At 42.4% G+C, this 21,971-nt stretch overlaps 1 protein-coding gene across 1 annotated transcript; it reads left to right on the top strand.

Moving 5' to 3' along the window:
• Positions 1-6,272: 6,272 nt before the first annotated feature.
• Positions 6,273-12,011, top strand: tent5ba (terminal nucleotidyltransferase 5ba). The gene is made up of 2 exons (XM_037785439.1): positions 6,273-6,676; positions 10,433-12,011. The coding sequence occupies exons 1-2, from the start codon at positions 6,521-6,523 to the stop codon at positions 11,459-11,461; spliced, it is 1,185 nt and encodes a 394-aa protein (XP_037641367.1). The 5' UTR covers positions 6,273-6,520; the 3' UTR covers positions 11,462-12,011.
• The last annotated feature ends 9,960 nt before the right edge of the window (positions 12,012-21,971 follow it).

Here is a 21,971-nt window from a genome sequence, read left to right as displayed (position 1 = left end):
TGATGTATAATGCCACTTGAATCTTTAGTGTATTTTGGTGTGTTGTGTTTTTTTTTCCAGAAGCACACTGGTCTGCTCTGCCAAGCACTACTCTACTGTAATCAATCAAGCAGGCAGCGGAGGGAGCCTGACGTCAGAAGCGCGGCTGCTTGCGTAACCTCGCCTCCACCGTCCCATAGATTTGTCATCTGGAGCAATCCGGAAAAGTAAACTTGACCTCTCTTATCACAAGCTCTCTCTTTATCGCAGGTATATAGACCGTCGGGGTCCAGCCTGACTGGTCAACTCAACCTTGTTGATCTGCTGCCATGGCACACTGAGCCGCAAACAGCAACTCTGTTTGTTCATTCACAAAATCAAAGTAGATTTTCCAAATTAAAACATGCAGTGTAATGTCAGCCATGCAGCAGCTGCATTACTATTTTAGCTATGGTAACACTGTCCACAGTTACACATGATGCACACGCTAATAATAGGAAAGCCGTGGTCTTCTAGTGTAACAGAGTGTCCTCAGTGACAGATGAAGGGGAGTCTTCTCAGGGAAATAATTCACTTAGATTGTAGTGGGCCCTGACAGACTGGTAGGAAAAGAGCTTCACAACTCATCCCGTGCGACAGACGGAGCGCTATCTGTTTTCACACAATTGATCATTGTGACACCTCGCTGCTTGTTGTTTGGCAACATCGATTTTCAGCCAAGCTTTTACGACACGCTGTACTGTGACGTCCAATCATGTCCCCGGTGCACTTGAGGGAAAAGCCCGTTCCCCTGTGTTGTTCCTCATCCTGTCGCTGCCCGTGAGGCAAAGACAGATTTGACACATAAAAAAAAAATTATGTCTGCTTCCTTTAATCTGCCTTTGAGCACAAAGACAGAGAAGTCTTCAACGCACTTTCGTTTTATGTACTCAAGACGACCAGATTGTTTCATAATGTTTGATCACGGTTAGGACTGGAACATACGCCTGTCTAATGCATCATTTGTTAAAGGTGTGTTTAAATACTGCCTATCTCACCGTGCCTACTAGACTCACAGTCCCACAGTTGTCAGGGCTCCAGCAGGATGTCAACTCAGGGATAAACAGAGGATCCAGTGGCATTAACATGAATTAACAAAAGGTGAATTAAACATAAAGCAGTGAACACATTTCAGGAGTTTTGTTGTTGTTGTCTAAGCTGTGTTAATTGTTTTTGTTCCACTGCCTGAATGAATTGACTTCACATCCGACTGACTCCCTCTGACATGAGGCTGTGAGGGAACCTGAGAATGTCAAGTGGCCTGACATTTATCTCCCGTCGTTGTTCTCTCGTTCCCAAGTGTTTCACATTCAGGTAAACGCCGGTTCTGCTCCCAGGATGCACAGCTGCCACACGGAGGGTTATTTATAGTCGGATGACGCAGATGTCTCGCATCGGCACCTGGCAGGACCCTCAGCTGGAGACGCCTCTGCCCAGCTGCCCGACAACCGAAGCGGATGCTGTTGCCTGGGAAACAGGATTATGTTGACATCACAGGATTTGAAGTGATCTTCCGTGGAGACCAAATGCAAGGGTACGCCCACGACCCCGAGGCTTGTGAGAGACACTGTCAACCTCCAGCTGTGTGCGTTGTGAACAACAGTGTGAACTGAATACACACACACACGCAGGGAGATGATGTGCGTGCCTGAGTGCGTAAGAGTGTATGTGTCCGCCTGTCCGTGTTTTATTACTGCATCACTAAAACCCCACACAGATCAATCATGAAATGAACTTTACTCTCTTGTAAACAGTTTACAGGTGCACTAACATGCTGTGCGGACATGTATGAGTTGTTAGGGAGTTTATAAATGATGACATATTCGGGACATTTTAAAAGAGGAAACTACAGGAGTATTGTTCACTGTGCAAATTACACACAGGCAGAATCTTCTCACCACTGAAAGAGTCATGTCTGCTATTGTGAGTAATGTCTGCCATTGTGTCAGGTCCTTCATTAGGGGATATTTAGTGCATTTAAACACACAATAAACTGCATGCAGGACAAGATGAGATAAAAAGACACAATCCACTCCTCTAAGAATTGATGCTGAGAAGATTTGGGGAATTCAGAGGTGTTAAATAACCTGGAGGACACTGAATGTGTCTGACTAACTAAAGCAATCTAATGTGTGTGCATTATTTAACTCAGCACTATAATATTCTTTTATGCCTCAGATTTAGGCATAATAAAGCTGACATATGTTCTATTCAACACCAGAGGAATGCCTCTGTGTCTGCACCAAAACAAATAAAAAAACACTCTGCACCCCGGATAAGGAGTGCAGAGTGGAAAGAAGTGGCAGCGAGGTATCTGAAAAACGTAAATGGAAAGCTCAAAAGGGTATCGCGGGTTATCGGAGCCTTTTCATAAATCCCTCGCACAAACATGAGCGAATTGAATGAACGATTGTCCGTGTGGTTGTAGCCTTTAATTTTCCATTGGCTGAGTAAACAAACAACTCAAAGGTAAGGCCAGTCCACTTTAAACACAGCCATCTACTAAAAACGATAAGGAACTATAAAAATGTGTGATCAGCAAGCAACATTTTAAAGGTTTAATAGCCTGCTATCATAGTTTAAATAGTCTGCGGTTGACAAACGGCTTCTGGATTTCCATGAATTAGATGATTGATTTCCATAGAGTTTTATAGAGTCTGTTTTATGTATCAGATTCTGTGGGAGGCTGCACATGAGGTCTTTTAAATTATGATCATAACAGTGAAACTAGAAAATCCCATGCACTTGTAGGCTATATTTTATAGTATTTATTATTGGGGATAATACAGGAGTTTTTACTGCACAGAACATTTTTTACATCAATACTGTGATGTTGGTGTGTATGAAGTCTATTCTATTGCCCTAAACCAAACCAGTGCCAGAGTTCAGTCACTGGAGCTTTTTCCTGTTTCCTGCAATCGAAAAATCTATTTGGATGCTCCAACATCTTAATAATTGAATGTTTTATACCACATGAAGAAGGCATAGCTAAATCTTTGCTGTTTTAAAAGGTTAGTTTGGATTCACCAAAGTCACACAATAGCACAAACAAACTAACTGATCGAGGCAGCAGTAGACCAGCAACTCCCGTGTTAAAATGACTGTTTTTGTCAATGGAGTCTGGTGGACTGTGAAGAGAGCATAGACAACTGCTTCAGTTCCCCGTCGGAAAGGGCTGTCTGACACCAAGGTAAAGCGGTGAAAATATTCTAAATATTACGTACACTTAAACAGTGTAGTGTTTTTATTTAGGTGAGCCTTTCTTTTAGGTGGCTAAAATACGTTTTGCTGCCGGCTAAGTCTACATTAGTACATTGCTTTGGTTCCGTGCTGTAACGGTTTGGGCCCGTGTTTGATGGTTGAGGTAGCTTGGAGAGCGTAGTAGAAAACGACAGTCAAAAACTCACAGCCACACTGGTACGGGGGGTTTCCACAAAGATCGTCGTTTATTACTAACTTCACTAACTACCACATCAACCTTACCTCGGTTGTACAGCCACTATTTTATCATACCTAAACGAAATAGAGACCACACGAAACCTAACCGTCACATTTGAGTTACGAGGCAAAAAAAGGAGAAGGAGCACATGTAGCAGGCATCCATCCGTAAGAGGTGCGTCACTCGACTAACTCTGTAAACAGAACACGCTGATGACGTCGCTTCTCCCGTATCTAAGCAACACAGTATGCCTTAAAGGTGCATTTCACAGTTTTGACTGTTACAGTGACGATACTCCTGTCTGCTTCTCCAAACTGGGGACGTGCCGACCGTCGTCTACTGGAGGTAATACACTGACCATGGAAAAGTACCTCATACAACCCCACTTCAAAAAATCTGAACTATCCCTTTAAACAGTTTGGCTAAGAGCCTTCAAACCTTGTCCCTTACAAAGGCAGTATACTGTAGACAGGGACTGTTAAGGAAAGGGCCATGTATTTATCCTCTGATGTTTATGATGGTATAAATTAGGGCTGACCCTAATGCTTTGAAGCTTCGACTGTTGCCATGGTATTCAACCTCCAAATCAATGTTCGAATGCATCGTTTTTTAATATATTTTTATATATATATATGTAATAATAATGTATAAATCCCTAAATAGCCCATGAATTAAGGAATAATCCCACAACATTATTCCTTATTCATAGTCAACATTATTTATTATTAGTTATTCTCAGATGGATATCTCTGTTTGTTATGTGTAGAGGTGCGTTGTGTGTACAGTAGTGCGTCAGTGGCACTGTTCCTGGAACTAGAACAGGGGAGATGGAGAAAGACAGACAGAAGAACATGTCAGCTTGCCGTGCCGCACCAGGCTGCAAAGCTTCAAATACCTTAGAATATTTCTCACTGAAGCTTTGAAGCTCAAAAACTGGTATTTGGGACAGCCCTAGTATATATTGTAAATATGGGAAAATAAAAATGTAAAGAAAGAAAGTTGACGCAACAAATAGGACAGGAAATAAGACAGGAAGCGCAGAAAAAAAACAAACTGATGTTTTTGACTTGGGAATTACTGGTTAATTAATAAACAGGAAAAAGTGGTCACAACTTTTAGACGTACAACTTGTTTGCTTTAATGTGTCCTAAGCCAAGATGATTATGACACACTGGCCTAGAGGTATAAGTAAACTTGGCTTGTGAGTTTTCTGGATAATCTTGCTTGGACAAACTTGCCCTCCAGCAAGGCCTTTAACTTCTTTCCTTGGAACACTTACGTGCTTTCTGTGTTTCTTTCTATAGGTCTGTGTGATCATGGTGTGTGTGATTGTACAGCAGGGCGTTGCTGGAAAAACATCCAGCATGCTCTGCAAACATTCCCTGGGCAAATACATCACAGGAGTGAAAGTATAGGTTGTGTTTGCACACGTGTAATCTGATCTGTAATTTTTTTTACATATCTGACATATATGAGTGGATTAATAAACTAATAGCTAATTTCTAATATTGCTACAGCTTTAGTTGAAAATATCATACGGCTTGTTTGAGGTGAAAGCCCTGAGAGCATGCAGGGTGCAGATTAAATGGACTGTTTGTAACTTTTTACACGTTTAAATCTACCGGGTCGAGATCCCATGCGCGCTGGCGTGTGGCTCCGCTGTTCAGACCGCTCCTCTGCCTGCTCGCCTTCACTCACACAACGCGTGCGTTCTCGCTCCACCTCACGTTCATGCGCGCACACTACACACTGCAGAAGAGTTAGTTTAGCTCTGAGAATATCTAGTGAGTGTTTGTGCAGAAATAACTGCTGCAGCTCCTCCAAACCAACAGAGGTTTCCCGTGTCTTGTGAAGTGACGGAGCTCCGCAGCGACAAACGTTATCGTCTCCGACTGGGTGCCGGTGTCTCCCCTGCGGCCGCGGTCGGCTGGCTGAAGCAGGAAACGCCAACACTAGTATCAGCAGTGATTCATGGAGAGACCTTCGTCTGGTCAGCTAACATTACTGCCAAGCAGGTGAAATATAGAGTGATATTGTGATTTTAGCTGACGTGTGTCGCCTCACTGTTTTCAGCGATGCTCGTTCATGTCTATGTAGAGCGAGCAAGCGCGAACCCGACGCTGACTTTCGTTGACTTAACGGCCACAGCTGTCGCTTTTCACAAGCTGACAAATAGTCCCTTTAATAAACACTAATTTCTAACATTGCTACAGCTTTAGGTGAAAATATCATAAGGCTTGATTGAGGGGAAAGCCCAGAGGGCATGCAGGGTGCAGATTAATAAACACTAATTTCTAATTTTTCTACAGCTTTATAGGTAAAAATATCATAAGGCTTGATTGAGGGAAAGCCCAGAGGGCATGCAGGGTGCAGATTAATAAACACTAATTTCTAACATTGCTACAGCTTTAGGTGAAAATATCATAAGGCTTGTTTGAGGGGAAAGCCCAGAGGGCATGCAGGGTGCAGATTAATAAACACTAATTTCTAACATTGCTACAGCTTTAGGTGAAAATATCATAAGGCTTGTTTGAGGGGAAAGCCCAGAGGGCATGCAGGGTGCAGATTAATAAACACTAATTTCTAATTTTTCTACAGCTTTATAGGTGAAAATATCATAAGGCTTGATTGAGGGAAAGCCCTGGGAGCATGCACCGTGATGGATGAGTAGAGCAGAGAGGAGGAGGAGGCTGTCTTAGTGCGTCACATGAAGGGTGTCTCCTGCAGACAGGGCGTCCATAATCAATGACCAAACACAGCAGCCAATCACAGCTCTCATGCTAATAAGGAGGCTTTAAACCTCTCTGATGAATCGCTTCTTTGCCAGCTGACCGGATCTTAGCAGCGCACACCGGGTGGAAACGGAGACACTCTCACATCCTCTGACTAACTTTTTCTACTCTTCATCTCAAACACTAACTAACCAACCGGACCTCCTCTTCCTCCTCATCCTACAGGGGATATCTCTCACTTGTGTTGAAGAAGAGAAGAGCTCAGCTTGAGAGGAAAACATTCACATTTTGCTGATTTTTCTTTTTTTTGGGGGGTTAAGTTATCATCGCCATGTCTTCTGGTGATGCTTCGGATCAGAGTCGGAGGTTCTGCGTGTTGTCTTGGGATCAGGTGCAACGCCTGGACTCGATCCTCGGGGAGGCTGTTCCGATCCACGGCCGAGGGAACTTCCCCACTCTGTCTGTGCAGCCGAGACAGATCGTCCAGGTAATAACCCACACACCACATCTACATACTCACTTTGTGTACTCCAACAGGTTTGCTTCTTTATTAGTTGTAAGTTTGAGCATGGGAATCCACACATTTTTTTTTTTTTTTTTTTAGTGTTGAGTTAGTTAGAATACATAAAATGAAAAGCGTAAGAAAAATAAATTGTCTTTAAATGTCTATAAATCCCCCCCCTTTTTTTTTTTTTTTTTTTTTAGTTTTGAGTTTGTTAGAATTATTTCATTTCATTTTCTTCTCAAAATCTATTTCGAACATGTAGAATACAAAAAAATTAAATAAAAAAAAAAATGATCATACCAACAAGTGGACAGTCAGAAACAAGTAGTATTTACATACAATGAAAAGCATAACACTTGATGCCTTGAATTACATATTTATATGCACGACTATGTAATTGAATCTTACAGCTATCCTTCAGGTGGGTAGGTAGGGAAACATGTGGCTCAAATAGTCACTCTTACATGTTATCTCACTGTGATAACACCAGGGAAATTAAATGTCTAAATTAAATTGAAGTTCCTTGGAGACCTCTCTAAGGACCCCTGCTGGTCTCCAAAAACCCCAATTTGAGAGCCACTGGAAAACCCAGGATATAACCTTTAAGGTTATTTGGATCCTTCCTTAGCTCAATTGTATTACATTTAGGGCTGTCAATCGATTAAATTATTTAATCGTGATTAATCGCACGTTTTTTATGTGTTGAAAATGTACCTTAAAGGGAGATTTGTCAAGTATTTAATACTCTTATCAACATGGGAATGGGCAAATATGCTTGCTTTATGCAAATGTATGTATTTATTATTGTAAATCAATTAACATCACAAAACAATGACAAATATTGTCCAGAAACCCTCACAGGTTTCATTTAGCATCAAAAATATGCTCAAATCATAACATGGCAAACTGCAGCCCAACAGGCAGCAACAGCTGTCAGTGTGTCAGTGTGCTGACTGGACTATGACTTGCCCCAAACTGCATGGGATTATCATAAAGTGGGCATGTCTGTAAAGGGGAGACTCGTGGGTACCCAAAGAACCCATTTTCATTCACATATCTGGAGGTCAGAGGTCAAGGGACCCCTTTTGAAAACGGCCATACCAGTTTTTCCTTGCCAAAATTTCGCGCAAGGTTGGAGCGTTATTTAAACTCCTTCTCCACAAGCTGGGTTGTTGTTAGCAATGGATTCCGTGTTATCTGTGTTATTATCGCATTAACTTTGATCGCCCTAATTACATTATCTTTTAGATTGTCTGTTTCTTCTTCTAATATCTTCTCAGGACTACTCTGTATTATTCCTTAAGTGATAAATATCTGCAGGCAAACTATGACTCTTCTGTGTATCTTGATTAAAGTATTTATACGTTTTATTACAGATAAAAAAAATTTGGAAAAGGTGTTCTTCATTCTGGTTTGTCAAGGCTGGGGTAAACACCGAGGAGCCCTGGTTTGACTTAAAATTCATGAAACAGACACGTGCCAAGGTCCCTCCACATTTCCAGCGACTGCTACTCTGCGCCTGGATCACATTTCACTTCTCCTGCGGTGTCTCTATATAGTTGGCTGTGCATTAAAGTGCAAGATAAATGCCATGATAGAATTTCAGAATAGTGGATCCCTACGTCAAGTCATGTTATGTGTTGTAGATTCCCCCCCCCCCCCCCCCCCCTCCATTTATCTTACATATTGACATATGCATGATGAGCCCAACGAGCCTGTGAAGCTTCATGCTTGTGGTTGTGGAAAGATGAATGCTCCATTGAGCGTGCAGGAGGCTTAAATGCAGGTTTTGAACCCCAAATGTGGGGGGTGACTCTTGTTTCCACGGGATTTGTGGAAACCCCATATAATTTTATGTAGCTCAAATCTGCCATCTGCCACATAGATTTATTTAGCGGTTGGCTGAACATCGATCAACAGTGAGTCTCCTGTCATGCACGAAGCTATTTAGCCTTAATGTATATTTAATGGGTTCTGATGATGTAATTGCACCTCTATTCTGTTATGCATCGCAGGAGGTGTGACTGAGAGTGTGGACCTTTGTCCTGCTGCAGGGTTAGAGGGATTAACAGGCCACTATAACTTCCACCGGAGCATCATGACGCTCTAGAGTCCAAGAAGTTACAGGGCTGTAACTGTAGATCTAAGATAACAACACTCTCTGTTCTTAACTGCTTCACAGCTTATGAGTGAGACACTATATACTTCACAGCTCCTTGCACTTTTTTCCACTTATCTTTTTTATTAATTTCTCAAGAAGTAACGCAGACTTGGCAAGATTTGTAAAGCTAGAAGAGGCATACCTGTGCTTCTACAGCCAGGTGGGGGTGGGGGGTCTTAACCACTCGCTTGTAGTCAAGTCTGACTACCTGTAGCCAAGTCTGACTACCTGTAGTCAGCGGGCAGAGGGAGGAAAGGTGTCAAGTGTAGGCCGGACCCTGGATTTGGCATATCTGACTTATCAGGCCGACCACAGAAGCACACAAACACCACAATATCATTGCTTCTGATTGGAATTTGAACCTCTTTTATGGCCAAATGATAACAAGCTGGCTCTATTTATACATACTGGGTCAGGCTACGGACAAACAAACATTTGAAGGCAAGTCAACCCTTCACACACTCCTGTGCGGAGGGTTGACTTGCCTTCAAATGTTTGTTTGTCCGTAGCCTGACCCAGTATGTATAAATAGAGCCAGCTTGTTATCTGATCACCATGGGAGAGAGAGTTAACAGACACTAATCTGACAGGTCAGTGCCAGTAGGGAGATTTAGGACTGTGTGCTGCGAGTGTCGAACAACTCATTTGTGCTGCAGGTTTTACTGTTTGAATTGTACGCAGATTGTTATTTGCTCAGTGGAAACACTTGTGGAGCTGTGTAGCTTAACATGTAAAGTCATTTGTTTGATGTATTACACTGAATAAATATGACAGCCTTCTCAAAAAGCTTCCCAGATGCAACATGAAAGCTGCAGATAGCTGTTGTTGTGTCATATTCACATCTAAGTTTCCACAAAACACGTTGATCGCTTCCAAATGTTTTGAGAACAATATGTTTTTTTGCGGCACGAGGGGATTGTCATTTCCCTTCAGGCAACTAAAGCTGAATATGTTTAATGTCTTATTTCAGACATATTTCCCCCTCTGTGCTCGCTAGCGGTGATGTTGGCACACCATGTCCAGCTGTAGAGCATCCTCTTCCAATGTGGCCGCACAGAGGCGAGACAGTTAAAACATGTCACAGGTCACTGGGACAGAGGAAGGGAAAAGCCGCTGACCCTTAATGACCTGAGGTTGTGACGTTTAGCCTAAAGAAACTGGTCCTAAACAACTGGTGTTCACTCTCTCTTGGTTGCAGTTTAGGATTATAGATGTCATCACTGCGTTTGTGATAAGATAAGACAACCTGAGCCAGCGGGGGATGGACCTGGAGCGCAGACTCAACAGCTCTGCTGCTCTTTGTTTGGCCTCTTCAGGTTTCATTCAGACTGATGCTGATGCTGATGAAATGGACTTTTATGAGCAGCGGTATTGATCGTGCCTTCACAAGCTATTGATTTCCACTAGGCCCATGTGGAGCTTATTTGGACATGATTCAAGAGTCGTTTGTATTTTCTTTCATCATTTGTGCAACTACAAGAGCATTTTTCTTTTACATTTTTTGACTCTCAGTTTTCCTAAAAGAGAAACTATACGTCATTAATAACATGCTGTGTCTTTGTCTCGTCCTTGTCCAGGTGGTGCGGGCGAGGCTGGAGGAGAGGGGGGTGTGCGTTAGGGACGTGAGGCTGAACGGCTCGGCTGCCAGCTATGTGCTCCATCAGGACACTGGACTGGGCTACAAGGACCTGGACCTGATCTTCGGCGTGTCCCTGAAAGACGATCAGGCCTTCCGTCTGGTGAAGGACGTCGTGCTGGACTGCCTGTTTGACTTCCTGCCAGCCGGGGTCTCTAGGGAACGCATCTCGGCACTGACCCTCAAAGAGGCCTATGTGCAGAAACTGGTCAAAGTCTGTAATGACACGGACCGCTGGAGCCTCATCTCGCTGTCCAACAACACGGGCAAGAATGTGGAGCTAAAATTTGTGGACTCGTTACGGCGGCAGTTTGAATTCAGCGTGGACTCCTTCCAGATTTGCCTCGACTCTCTGCTCTTATTTGACCGCTGCTCAGAGACGCCCATGTCTGAGAGCTTTCACCCCACTGTGATCGGCGAGAGCGTGTACGGGGACTTCAAGGAGGCCATGGAGCACCTGTGTCAGAGGACCATAGCTACACGCAGCCCGGAAGAAATCAGAGGAGGCGGCTTATTGAAGTACTGCCACCTGCTGGTGCGAGGGTTCACGCCCTCCTCAGAGTCGGACATGAAGCACATGCAGCGCTACATGTGCTCGCGCTTCTTCATTGACTTCTCTGACATCGGAGAGCAGCAGAGGAAACTGGAGGCCTACCTGCAAAACCACTTCGCCGGAATGGAGCACAAACGTTACGAGTGCCTGATGACTCTTCACGAAGTCGTGAACGAGAGCACCGTGTGTCTGATGGGCCACGAGCGGCGCCAGACGCTCAGCCTCATCTCCATGCTGGCGCTGAGGGTGCTGGCTGAGCAGAACGCCATCCCCACGATAACGAATGTCACGTGTTACTACCAGCCAGCTCCGTACGTGCAGGACATCAACTTCAGTAATTACTATATTGCACACGTGCAGCCGCCACAGGTCTCGCCGTGCAGTAATTCATATCAGACGTGGCTGCCCTGTAGCTGAACTGGCTGTGAGGAGAGCAGATGTGGACGTGTCTCCATCGCTCTTTGAAAGGAAGTGGACTGAAAATACACAAAAAAAAAAGAAACCCATTTTTGCCAAATGTGACTAAAACAATCCTGTACTGCTGTACATCTGATTGAGCCGACACATTAATATTTCTCACTTGTATTCTCTTGCAAAACATCTGTGAGATTGCTGGTCATTTCTGAGATGTAGCAACAATATTTTGTTTAAGTATTAAAGTCTTTATGAAGCTTTATATATGTAAAAAAAAATACATTTTTGAGGAAGCAAACATTGAAGCTGGTGTTATTTTCATACTCTGGCTTTATTTTTTTTTAATTACATACTGGACCAAAGATGCATTTGTTGTTCAGAAAGGGAATGTTGTTATGATTCCAAGTGCCTAAAAATGAACCATGAAATGTTCTAAAAAAAACATCTGTAAAGTGAGAACTGTGCATTTAGTGTTTTCTAGATTACTCTGTCTCTCTTTTCAGGAACAGAAGCATTAATTTTTGTGAAATTAAAAAAAGAAAAAAAAACTCCAGTTTCTTTTTGTATGGTGGTTATTTTATTTTAACCGTGGCCTGTAATGATTGTTGACATTTTAATCTTCGGTTCTGAGGGCTGCAGTTAGTTTAAACTGGTCATTATCTGAACTGCTTCACCATTCACACAGTCAACTTGTGTATTCTCACATGGCCATCATAAACAGCAGGTTTGCATTGAAACTGGGAGTAGCTTCGGCCGTCCTATCTTGCTCTGGATGCATGGGATGGATTGGAGGTAGTTTATCCTATACTTGATAAGCCGATGACAACAAGGCGGCTCACTTCCAGCATCCAGGCCCATTGAAATGCATATACTGTCGGCTGGAGTGAGTTGCATTTGTTAAACTGGGGCTGAGGATCCATTACAATCTGAGGACATGAACCATAAGGAGGCTTTTCTAAAGCACAATGGCTTCTCTCTCCTCTGTGATACTAAAGCTTTTTTTAACAAAGACTGGCCTGTTCTCCCACCACTGGAAACTCAGCCCCGTTTGCTTGACCGATTCCATATCCATGTCATTTTGTCCGAGTCAAAATCAAAAATATTTACCTAGAATGGTACGACACCGCTCCTACAGATTATTAGCAGACCTGGGATCTTCACAAGCCTCGCTATAGTCACATTTGGGCCGATATTGACATCCGTCGTGCAAAGTGAGAACAAAAAATAGTTTATTTTGCCATGTGAGTCACACCCATTCATTCCTTCTCCACATTGAGTTCTAACTGTAATTTTAAGTCTGGTGTTGAAAGACAGCTTTAGAAATGTGGTGTTATTGAAGCCTAAATATACACCGCCTTATCTTTTGTATAAATCAGTTAAATACAGGGTTACTGGGAACAGTCAGTAGTGCAGCCAATATAAAGTAATGTAGGACTGTCGATGTTTCCAATACGGCATTCTTGCACTTTGTGTTGTGTTATTTTGCACACATAGCCAGATTAACTTGTTAGGGGGAACCTGGGGCAAAGATGAGCTGTTGGGCCCCTCCTGACTCCCCATCTACTGCCCTCTACGCAGGATGGATGTACTCTGTAGCCTCCATCATTAGGTTTGGTGCAACCAGTGCTGTATAATAATATTTATTTTCATACTTGCCAACCCTCCCGATTTTCCCAGGAGACTCCCGTTTTCAATGCCCTCTCCCGGTTTTCTCCTGTGGTCACAATTCTCCCGTATTTCTCTCGATTTATGACAAATTTTCACACTAATTTTCCTTTTTTTGTTATCTCAACCTGTTTCTGGCACTCTACAGTGTGTAAAAACCCTACTGTTTCCTCCCGGACAGCAATACAGCTACACCAAATGTTGATTTTTGGATTTCGCGGTTTGTCAGTGCGCGCTGCACCCAAAGTTGGGCTTCGCTCGATGCAGCAAAAAGACGTCGTGGCGCGGCGCAAGCCATTGAAATAACGGGTTTTAGAGCGCAGTGGTACCGTTGTCGCATCGTGTTCGAAAGGACCTTCAGTGAGTGAACAATGGAGAGTAGGAGAAAGGAAAAAAAAATAGACCTACATAAGCAGGGGCTGAAAATTAATGAATGAATGAGTGAATGAATGAAAACTGATGATGCCAGAGACTCACACAAGTCCACACCAGAGGGGCCAGTTACTCTGTATTCATTCCTGAGAATTAAAAGTCAAACTGAAAGTATTTAACATCAAACTGCTGTTGCAGTGTACTTTATAATTATAATTATTTAGCAATTTTCATTCTCTAAAAAGTCACCAGGTTGCAAGAAACAAAGTCTCTGAATCTCAAATTATTCTTAGTTTCTGGTAATGTCATTAAACACAGCTTTATTGAGATACATGCATGACGTGAGATGGAAGATGCCACATGCGTGTTCAGAGTCATGACCTCTATACTGAACGACAGTATGTTTCCTAATGGGCTTTTCCAATTTACGTGCCTCCACAGAGACATATGTTATCTATTATTACCTGTTATTCACTGTCTTCATGCGGTTATCCCTGAACATGATTATCATTTCTTCCACTAGAATAACAGCATGTTCTTTCAGCAAAGGATAAAATACTTGGAGGACACAGAAATGTGTTCCTGAAGGGCACAAATCAGCAATAAACATACTGGAAATGATTTCTTGCTGGTTTGAGCCCAAAGTTTTGAACCTAACATCCTGGTAATCTGTCATGATCACTGGCCTCTGCTTGTTTTGGCACAAAGTGTTATGTGCCGTCTGTAACTTGTTCCTTTTGTGCTGTGTGTGTGTGTGTGTGTGTGTGTTTTCAAGCAGCCGTGAGTGTTTGGCATTATTAGGGTGTGTTCTCGTATATTTTATTGTAATGTTTGCACATAAATTTAAACATACTATTTTTATGGTCAATATTAATTCTTAGGACTGCAGACATGCAAGACAGCTTCACTGCTAGCTGCAACCCTGATTATCATATTAAAAAAACACCAGTGTGCATAAAGAAATGTTGCACTTCATTGAAGATGGATTTAACAGATTATTAACTACCATGTCTAGAACACAGGTGGGAATATGATCCCAGGGATGATAAGGTGTAAGATTTCTCAGACATTTAATTTGGGCTTTAATTTGGGGAGTGTGTGTGTGGGCTGAGGTTCTGTGTACACGTCTGTGTGAAAGGAAGGTGATGACAGGACAGAGATGCAGTAATGACAGAGATTTCACAATTTCTTGCCACAACACAAATCAAACTGGCCCCTGTATCTGTGCTATTACCTCTCTTGAAAAAAGGGTTTATCCACCCAAGGGAGCGATTATAATGTCCCACTTACCCACTCTATCCACGCTTCTCACTTCTGTTTGGTGCATACTTTCTCTGTTGTCTCCCTCAATGCAAGGCAAACTTTTAAGACTCAATCCAGAACACACTGAGTCAGGAAATGGAGATGTTTTAAATTAAGCTGTACTCGGGGAGCACATGACTCTGTGGATGTGACATCATCCTGAGGGTGTAAAGGGGAAACACATGTCTTAGCTGAACTAAATGATTGGAGCAAGCTGACATCGCAGCTTCAGCTGGAGATGTGTGTGTGTGTGTCGTTGTCCGTGTGTTGCTGTGTTGCCGGGGTACGGTACTGAGAAATGTCCACAAGTTCTTCATGAGGGGAAAGAGTCCAAACAACTGTGGTACAGCTAACTCCTGCTGTGTTATAGAGAGGAAATTCACACTTTACAATAAGCCACAAATCCTGCAGTCAGGAATAATAGTGCTATAAATCAGGTGTTGTCGGGTGAAAACCTTCTACAAAATGCAACTTTAAGCAATTTTGACATAAACTAATGGGGGTTGGAAAGGGTTGTGAGCATAAGAGGTTGGATTGATTTCGTATCTCACAGAAATGCCTTTAATTCTTAACTTACGTGTCTGAAAACATGGAAACTAGACTTGGAGAAGCAAAATTTTCTCTGGATAGTAATGAAAATCTGGACAACAATATAAATAATTATTTTTGGCCTGATACACTAAAGCGTTCTTCCATTGAGTAAGAGGGCATACAGTCCAACTTGGTTGGTTAAAAAACCAATATAGATGTAATGTATAGTCTTATCCTCAGCCCAGCTGGAAAAAACGGGTTATAAACAATTGAACTATTGACTTAAGATTTAAGTTAAAGTTTTTCTCCGTTATTAGACGATAGATAGAAATATTTAAAGGGACTGTTTGTAACTTTCAGAAATGCTTGTTAACAGCGACACCTGTGGCCGTTAAGACAACGAAAGTCAGCATCGGGCTCGCGCTTGTGCTTGCTCTACATAGACATGAACGAGCATCGCTCAAAACAGTGAGGCGACACACGTCAGCTAAAACCATAATATCACTCTATATTTCACCTGCTTGGCAGTAATGTTAGCTGACCAGATGAAGGTCTCTCCATGAATCAATGCTGATAGTAGTGTTGGCTTTTCCTGCTTCAGCCGGCCGGAGGGAACAGGGGAGACACCGGCACCCAGTCGGAGATGATAACGTTACTCACTGCGGAGCTCCGTCACTTCACAAGACATGGAAAACCTCTGTTGGTCTGGAGGAGCTGCAGCATTTATTTCTGCACAAACGTCCACTGTACATTCACTAGATATTCTCAGAGCTACGAAGTCTTCTGCAGTGTGTAGTGTGCGCACATGCACGTGAGGTGGAGCGAGCTGAGTGAAGGCAAGCAAGTAGAGGAGCAGAGGAGCAGAGACTCCGGCCCTGGAGACCAAAGCTCCGGTCTCCCCCGCGTCCTCCGACCGCGGCCAACACTGTTTTGCAAGACGGGCTTCACTAGATATAACTTTGCGGTTTTGGTGCTTCCGTGTAGTTTGTGTTGGAGTCTTGTCTCCACTTTTGCTTCATTGAAAAAGTAAGGTTTGTAGGTTTAATGTTTAATGTGTAAGATATGTGTTTTATTGCTTCCTCAAATATTGGTTAAGCTGAAACAATTCTATTTGAATGTTTGATATTTGTATTGTGTTGCTAAGCAATAATAATATCATTTGATAATATGGAATTTGAACTAGAGACTAACAAATCATTTTCAATATGTAAAGTATTTGCATTCAGTCAGTGCTTATGTTGTATGATGTATGATGTTGAAGAAACATTTATGAAATAGGAAGGAAAGCAGAACAGAGACTAAAAGTCTGTTTGTAAATGCCTGCAGGTCTTTTATTGAGTGAGGAGATCCAGTGAAGAAGATCCAATGACTCCAGTAAATGGCGTGCCTTCATGCTGAATTTCCAGGAACCCAGATCGACGTTACCACTGAAACAGCTGGATGAACCATCTTCTTTGTGGTAGGATCAGACAGCATGCTGAAAGAGTGCACACTGACTAATCAGACTCTGACAAATCAGACCTCCAGCTGATTTGAACTCTAAGAAATTTGACTTTGACTAATTTTCCCCATGGTCATCAGAAGACACTGACTTGCAAGTTACTTGAAACTTTGGAAAATCCCACATCAATCAATCAATCAAGAACTTTATTTTCGTTATGAAAGCATAATGAAATTGCAGTTGCGTCACCCTCAAATGGAGCATTGTATTATGTACTGTACATAGGGACAAATAATGACTTTAGGTGGTCACCAAACCAAGCTTCTTTAAAGGACAATTATCTTTGGTTTAAAGGGCCCAGTTTTTTATTTTTTTAATAGTTACAGCACATATCTCCTAGTAAAACCACAACATGTTGTTGTATTTCTGTTTAAAGCTTTAAATGTGCTGGTAAGAATATTATAGGACGTTACAGAGAGCCAGGCTAGCTTTCCTCCCTGCGTCCAGTCTTTGTGCTACAATAAGCTAAACTAAGCTCAGCTAAACTACTGGCTCTACTGAAGCTTCATTCCCTTTAGCTCACAGACATGTGAGTGGTATCAATCGTCTCATCTAACTCTGCAAAAAAACAAAAAAACAAAAAAGGATAAGGACATTTTTGACATGTCCCACTAGAAAAAGCACAGGTGTAAATAATGAAAATAATGATGGCTGAATTCCATTTAGCTGCTTTGATTTCAGGATCCTGGTATTGTGCGTGCTGATTTACTGTCACTCTCACTGGGGCACTTGAATAGAGCAGAGCCATCGTTAGTGTTATTAGTTACACCTGTTCATTTCCCACTATGACGAGTCCAAATGTCTGCTGTAAAATAGGCCTATTACCGGTGAAGCTTTTATAAAGCCTATATTAACCACTAATAAAGCCATTAGGAGGACGGTCTGCAGGACAGATAATAATGCTCACAGTGCACTTTTCACTTTCATAGACTAAGCTACTGGAGTTACCCTGCACTATATTCATTTTTAACAGTTTCTTCTGCACTATATTCACTTTTTTAATAGTTGTGTATCACAGCTGTTACCCTGCATTATATTCAGTTTTAACAGTTTTATTCATCTCCTTGTATTTTTATATCTGGTGTACTTTTTTGTACTTTGTACTTTGCACTACTAACTTTTTTACTGCCTTTTTACTAACATGTTTTGCACTGTGGAACTGTGATGCTCGAAACTTGAATTTCCCTTGGGGTCAATAAAGTTACTATCTATCTATCCATCTATTAATAACAAGTTTATACCTGAGTAAATGAAATGTACCGAAGAAATAAACAGATGAAATAAGAAAGATCTTTTTTTTCTCTCTTTTAAAAATAAGATGAAGCCTCATTCATCTCAGTTAAAACCCCAAACAACAGACTCGGATCTGAGAGTTGAGCAGGACTCAGATACAGCTGGACACTAGTTTGACTCAAGCTGTGAATCATCAGACCAACGTGTGTGTGTGTGTTCACGTCCATGTGTCTGCTGCTCATTTAGAACTGATGTCATGATGGCCGGATGGAACATGCTAGAAAATGCCAGTGCAGAGTAGAGACAGGACGGTCTCTACTGGGGCGGTGGGATGCAGAGGGTGGGGTAATTTGAGGTGGTGGATGTGTGCTTGTGTGTGTGTGTGTGTGTGTGTCGGGGTACCAAAATAGCCGGCAGGAGAGAAATAGAATCTGTTATTTTACTTCAGAGTTCAGGGAGCGTGGGGGGTGTTAACTGCAGGTCCAAACTGCTGCCGGAGAGGCGAAATAAAGTGTGAGAGACACTCACACACACACAGGGGGAGCCAGCACTGAGCATTCCTGGCATTACAGCCCGCTGACAAACAATCCTAACTTTATCCAGTGAGCCTCGCCAACTGAATGGCTGCAGTGTGTAGAGTTTACCCACTGAGGGGGGCAGTGCCCAGCCTGATCCTCCACTCTGTCCCCATCCAAACACTGTAATGTCTGAGGTGCAACTGTCAACTCAGTGTCTGAAATCTTGTGGCCTGCATCTTTAGTGTTCGCAAGGAGGCCTTCTTGTATTTTTCATTTTACTGTTGTTCTCATTATTCAAGTACCAGATGGCCTTTTCATGGTCCTAACATTTATACACCAAAACATGTTCAGAAATTCTGCCAGATACATAAGCACACACGTCGCTCCTATAAATGAAATAAAGTTCTGTCAGCTGGGATTAGAACGATTCGAAAGCACAAAATAACATCCGCCTTGTTCTACTATAAAAGAGATTTTATGAGAACAGAACAGCTCAACACCCTCCACTCTGTGGCAAAGATCAAACTATTGCCATGTTATTTTACCATCAAACGCTCACACAGACACACACAGATGTATAAACTCTGAATTATAGCCATGCCACGTGATTCATATTGTCGTCTCATGTAAGAACAAAAGTAATGTCGTGGAGATTGAAAGTTCATTTTTGACCTGACAAAAACATCACATCAAAATGCCAGTGTCAGTGCACAAGAAGAGAAACGGAAATGAGAAAAGCAAGCCAATGAATAAAGTAAAGACGGCACATACAGAAGAAGGCTCTTCTCATTTTTCTTCTTCATCTCATCTGATCATTCCAATACACAGATGTTTTCGTAGCGACATGGCCATCTGGAATGAAGCTAAGTGGTGAGTGAGCGTGATGTGAAAACGGTCGGCAAACGCTGCTTTGTTTCATGTACGTATCATAACAACGGCTTGTACTATATATATCCGCACTCCTCGGTCTTCCAGTTTCTCTTTTTGAATTACAAATACAAACTACCGCTACCTGTTGGTGTGGAGAGTTATTTCATCTCACGCAGCAACGTACGTGCTAACTGTAGTCTTTGCAGTGTGTTCAAGTGCAACTTGTCGGCCAAGACAAAGGCGACGTGAGGCGACGCAACAGTCGGCCTTCATCGCCACTAGTTCTTTGATGGTGTATATTTTAGCCTTTCTGATACCACAACAGCAGAAGCTTATAAAATGGGTTAAGAAGTGCTTAAAGTGCTTTAAGGTAAACTGCAATCGTTAGTTTGTTTGGTTAGATATATCTAGATTTATCTAGCCGGAGTTCCCCAACATAAACACACCTGACGTCACGGCAACATGGCGGCGCACAGTGAATTGCCTTTTCATAATTTTTTACTTTATGTAGTGTTTTATGTAGTGTTTGTGTTGTGAAACGTGCTGTAACAGCGTTGTAGCTGCTATTTCCATTTCCATTCAGTTGATTTGTGCTTGATAGAAGTCTTTGAGAGTCTACTACTCCAGTCTCTTTTAACAGGGTTCCTTAAAATGTAATAAATTAGATTAATTAGATTTTCAGAAATATTTCCCCACAGGATTCTCTAGTTGTTAATTTAAATATGGTTACTTTATATGGGTTTTTCTTTGCTATTAGCACTGTGGTAATTGATGTAGGTCTTCTCTAGATGCCCTTTTGAAGCTCAGACACATACTGTACATACATACATACATACTTAGACATATACAAACATAATTTTGCTGCGGGCGTCCATGTTATCTGAGCAGATGCACTGGGACACATTTAGATCAAGCCTCCAGAAAGTGCGCCGGCCTGTGAAGCAAATTTTTGTAGTGGCCAAACGGCGGTACTACAACTTCCGTGTCCGTCACCTGATGCCATTGGGCCCAAAAAGACTTTTTCCCATAGACTTACACTGGCGAAGAGACGGCTGTGAATAAGCAGATAATTTCTTTTGAGGTGAATCAACTACCCAGTACGAGCACTTGAAAAGCCCTTATTTAAATTATTAGGTCCTAAAAGTTGTAAAATGCACTAATAATCCAGATTAATTTCCCTTCCTTCGTTCATGTGAATGAGACACAGACCGAGGCTGAAGCGAGGGCTGGGAGGCGGAGTTAAAGGAAAGGCTACTGCGCCTGCTCTATGGGCCCAATGGATGGGGAAGATCGCCGGATGATCAGGGTACTTTATCACTCAGCAGTCAAGCCATTTTGGCTTCATGAGCAACTGTCATAAGATTGAATGGGAGCCCGTCTCCGATGCTGTATCCAGTTCACTTTATACATCCATGATTTAGATCGGAAGTCAGTGATACCGACTCGGAATTATCAACTTCCGATTTGCAATGGATTGCAGTATAACAACCTCTGCCTGTCTCAAGTTATGGTTGCCATGTGAAATCCTCCTCTGGATCTTTTCTCACCAGTTGGACGTCATGTGGATCCCATCACCAATGCCCTCTGCACTGATGTCCCCCTTCCTGCATTCCTGGAGCAGGACAGGAAGTGTAATGTTGAGAGAAGGGCTTGGTTGTGCTCTTCATCAACACTGGTGGGGCAGAGAGGGTTGTTGAAGATCTCCATGTGGGGTTTTCAAGAGAAGGCTGAGGGCGATGACTCATGCGCGAGGACTTGGGTCCAATACGATGTGGGTTTGTTTATTCAGGGCCCAGTAAAAGTCGTTGTTCCACATTTCAAGCTTTCCACATGTCCCAGAGCTGCTCCCCCCCCCCCCGCCACTGCCGTCGACTGGCTGCTCAACCCCCCAGAAACCGCCTCTTGCCGCGAGTGACTGGGGTTATTGGCTACCAACTCACTGAGCACATCAGCTCAATCTGTTTATAATAACTGCATGGCTTTGTGTTGATATTAATCTGAGCTTAATCATTAAACGCTCCATGTCTTGATGTTGCTCCAAGGTCATTGGAGAACTTTTGTGAGGATGGCAAATTTCCCCACTCAAAACCAACAACTTCTGTCGAACTGTATTTCTTCTGTCTGCAACTCAGATCAGATGGAAAATGAGGCCTCATCAAAACAGATAAATCAGTGATTCGTTTTGCCAGTATACATTTCACTTCTGACATGCTTTTTGCTCCAAACCATGTCCCCAACATCAACTATCACGGAACTGTCAAAAAACAACCATAGCATCCTCAGCAAATATTTTTGCTTGTATTGTTTCCCCTTAATTTCAGATCTAAACTGTATACAAAACGTCAGAGTGCTGTTATGAAATCAAAGTTACAGACAGATTTTGAAACTTCTTTCGTGTGGGAATTAAGCAGCACATTTTTAATTAGAATATAAAAATGCATCCATGTTTAATCCAGGCCATAAATGTCATCATTGGTAGTGAAAGTCAAGAAGACAAATTAATTCCAGGTGCTTTTCAAGA

The sequence above is a fragment of the Sebastes umbrosus genome, chromosome 11 (assembly GCF_015220745.1).
Source record: "Sebastes umbrosus isolate fSebUmb1 chromosome 11, fSebUmb1.pri, whole genome shotgun sequence".
Lineage (NCBI taxonomy): Eukaryota > Metazoa > Chordata > Actinopteri > Perciformes > Sebastidae > Sebastes > Sebastes umbrosus.
This window is presented reverse-complemented; position numbering and strand designations above follow the sequence as displayed.

What these genes read in the sequence shown, in the direction of transcription:
- tent5ba (XM_037785439.1), top strand. Translation starts at nt 6,521, where the DNA reads ATGTCTTCTGGTGATGCTTCGGATCAGAGTCGGAGGTTCTGCGTGTTG. An exon ending in AGCCGAGACAGATCGTCCAG is followed by an intron (nt 6,677 to 10,432) that starts GTAATAACCCAC and finishes GTCCTTGTCCAG; the next exon opens with GTGGTGCGGGCGAGGCTGGA.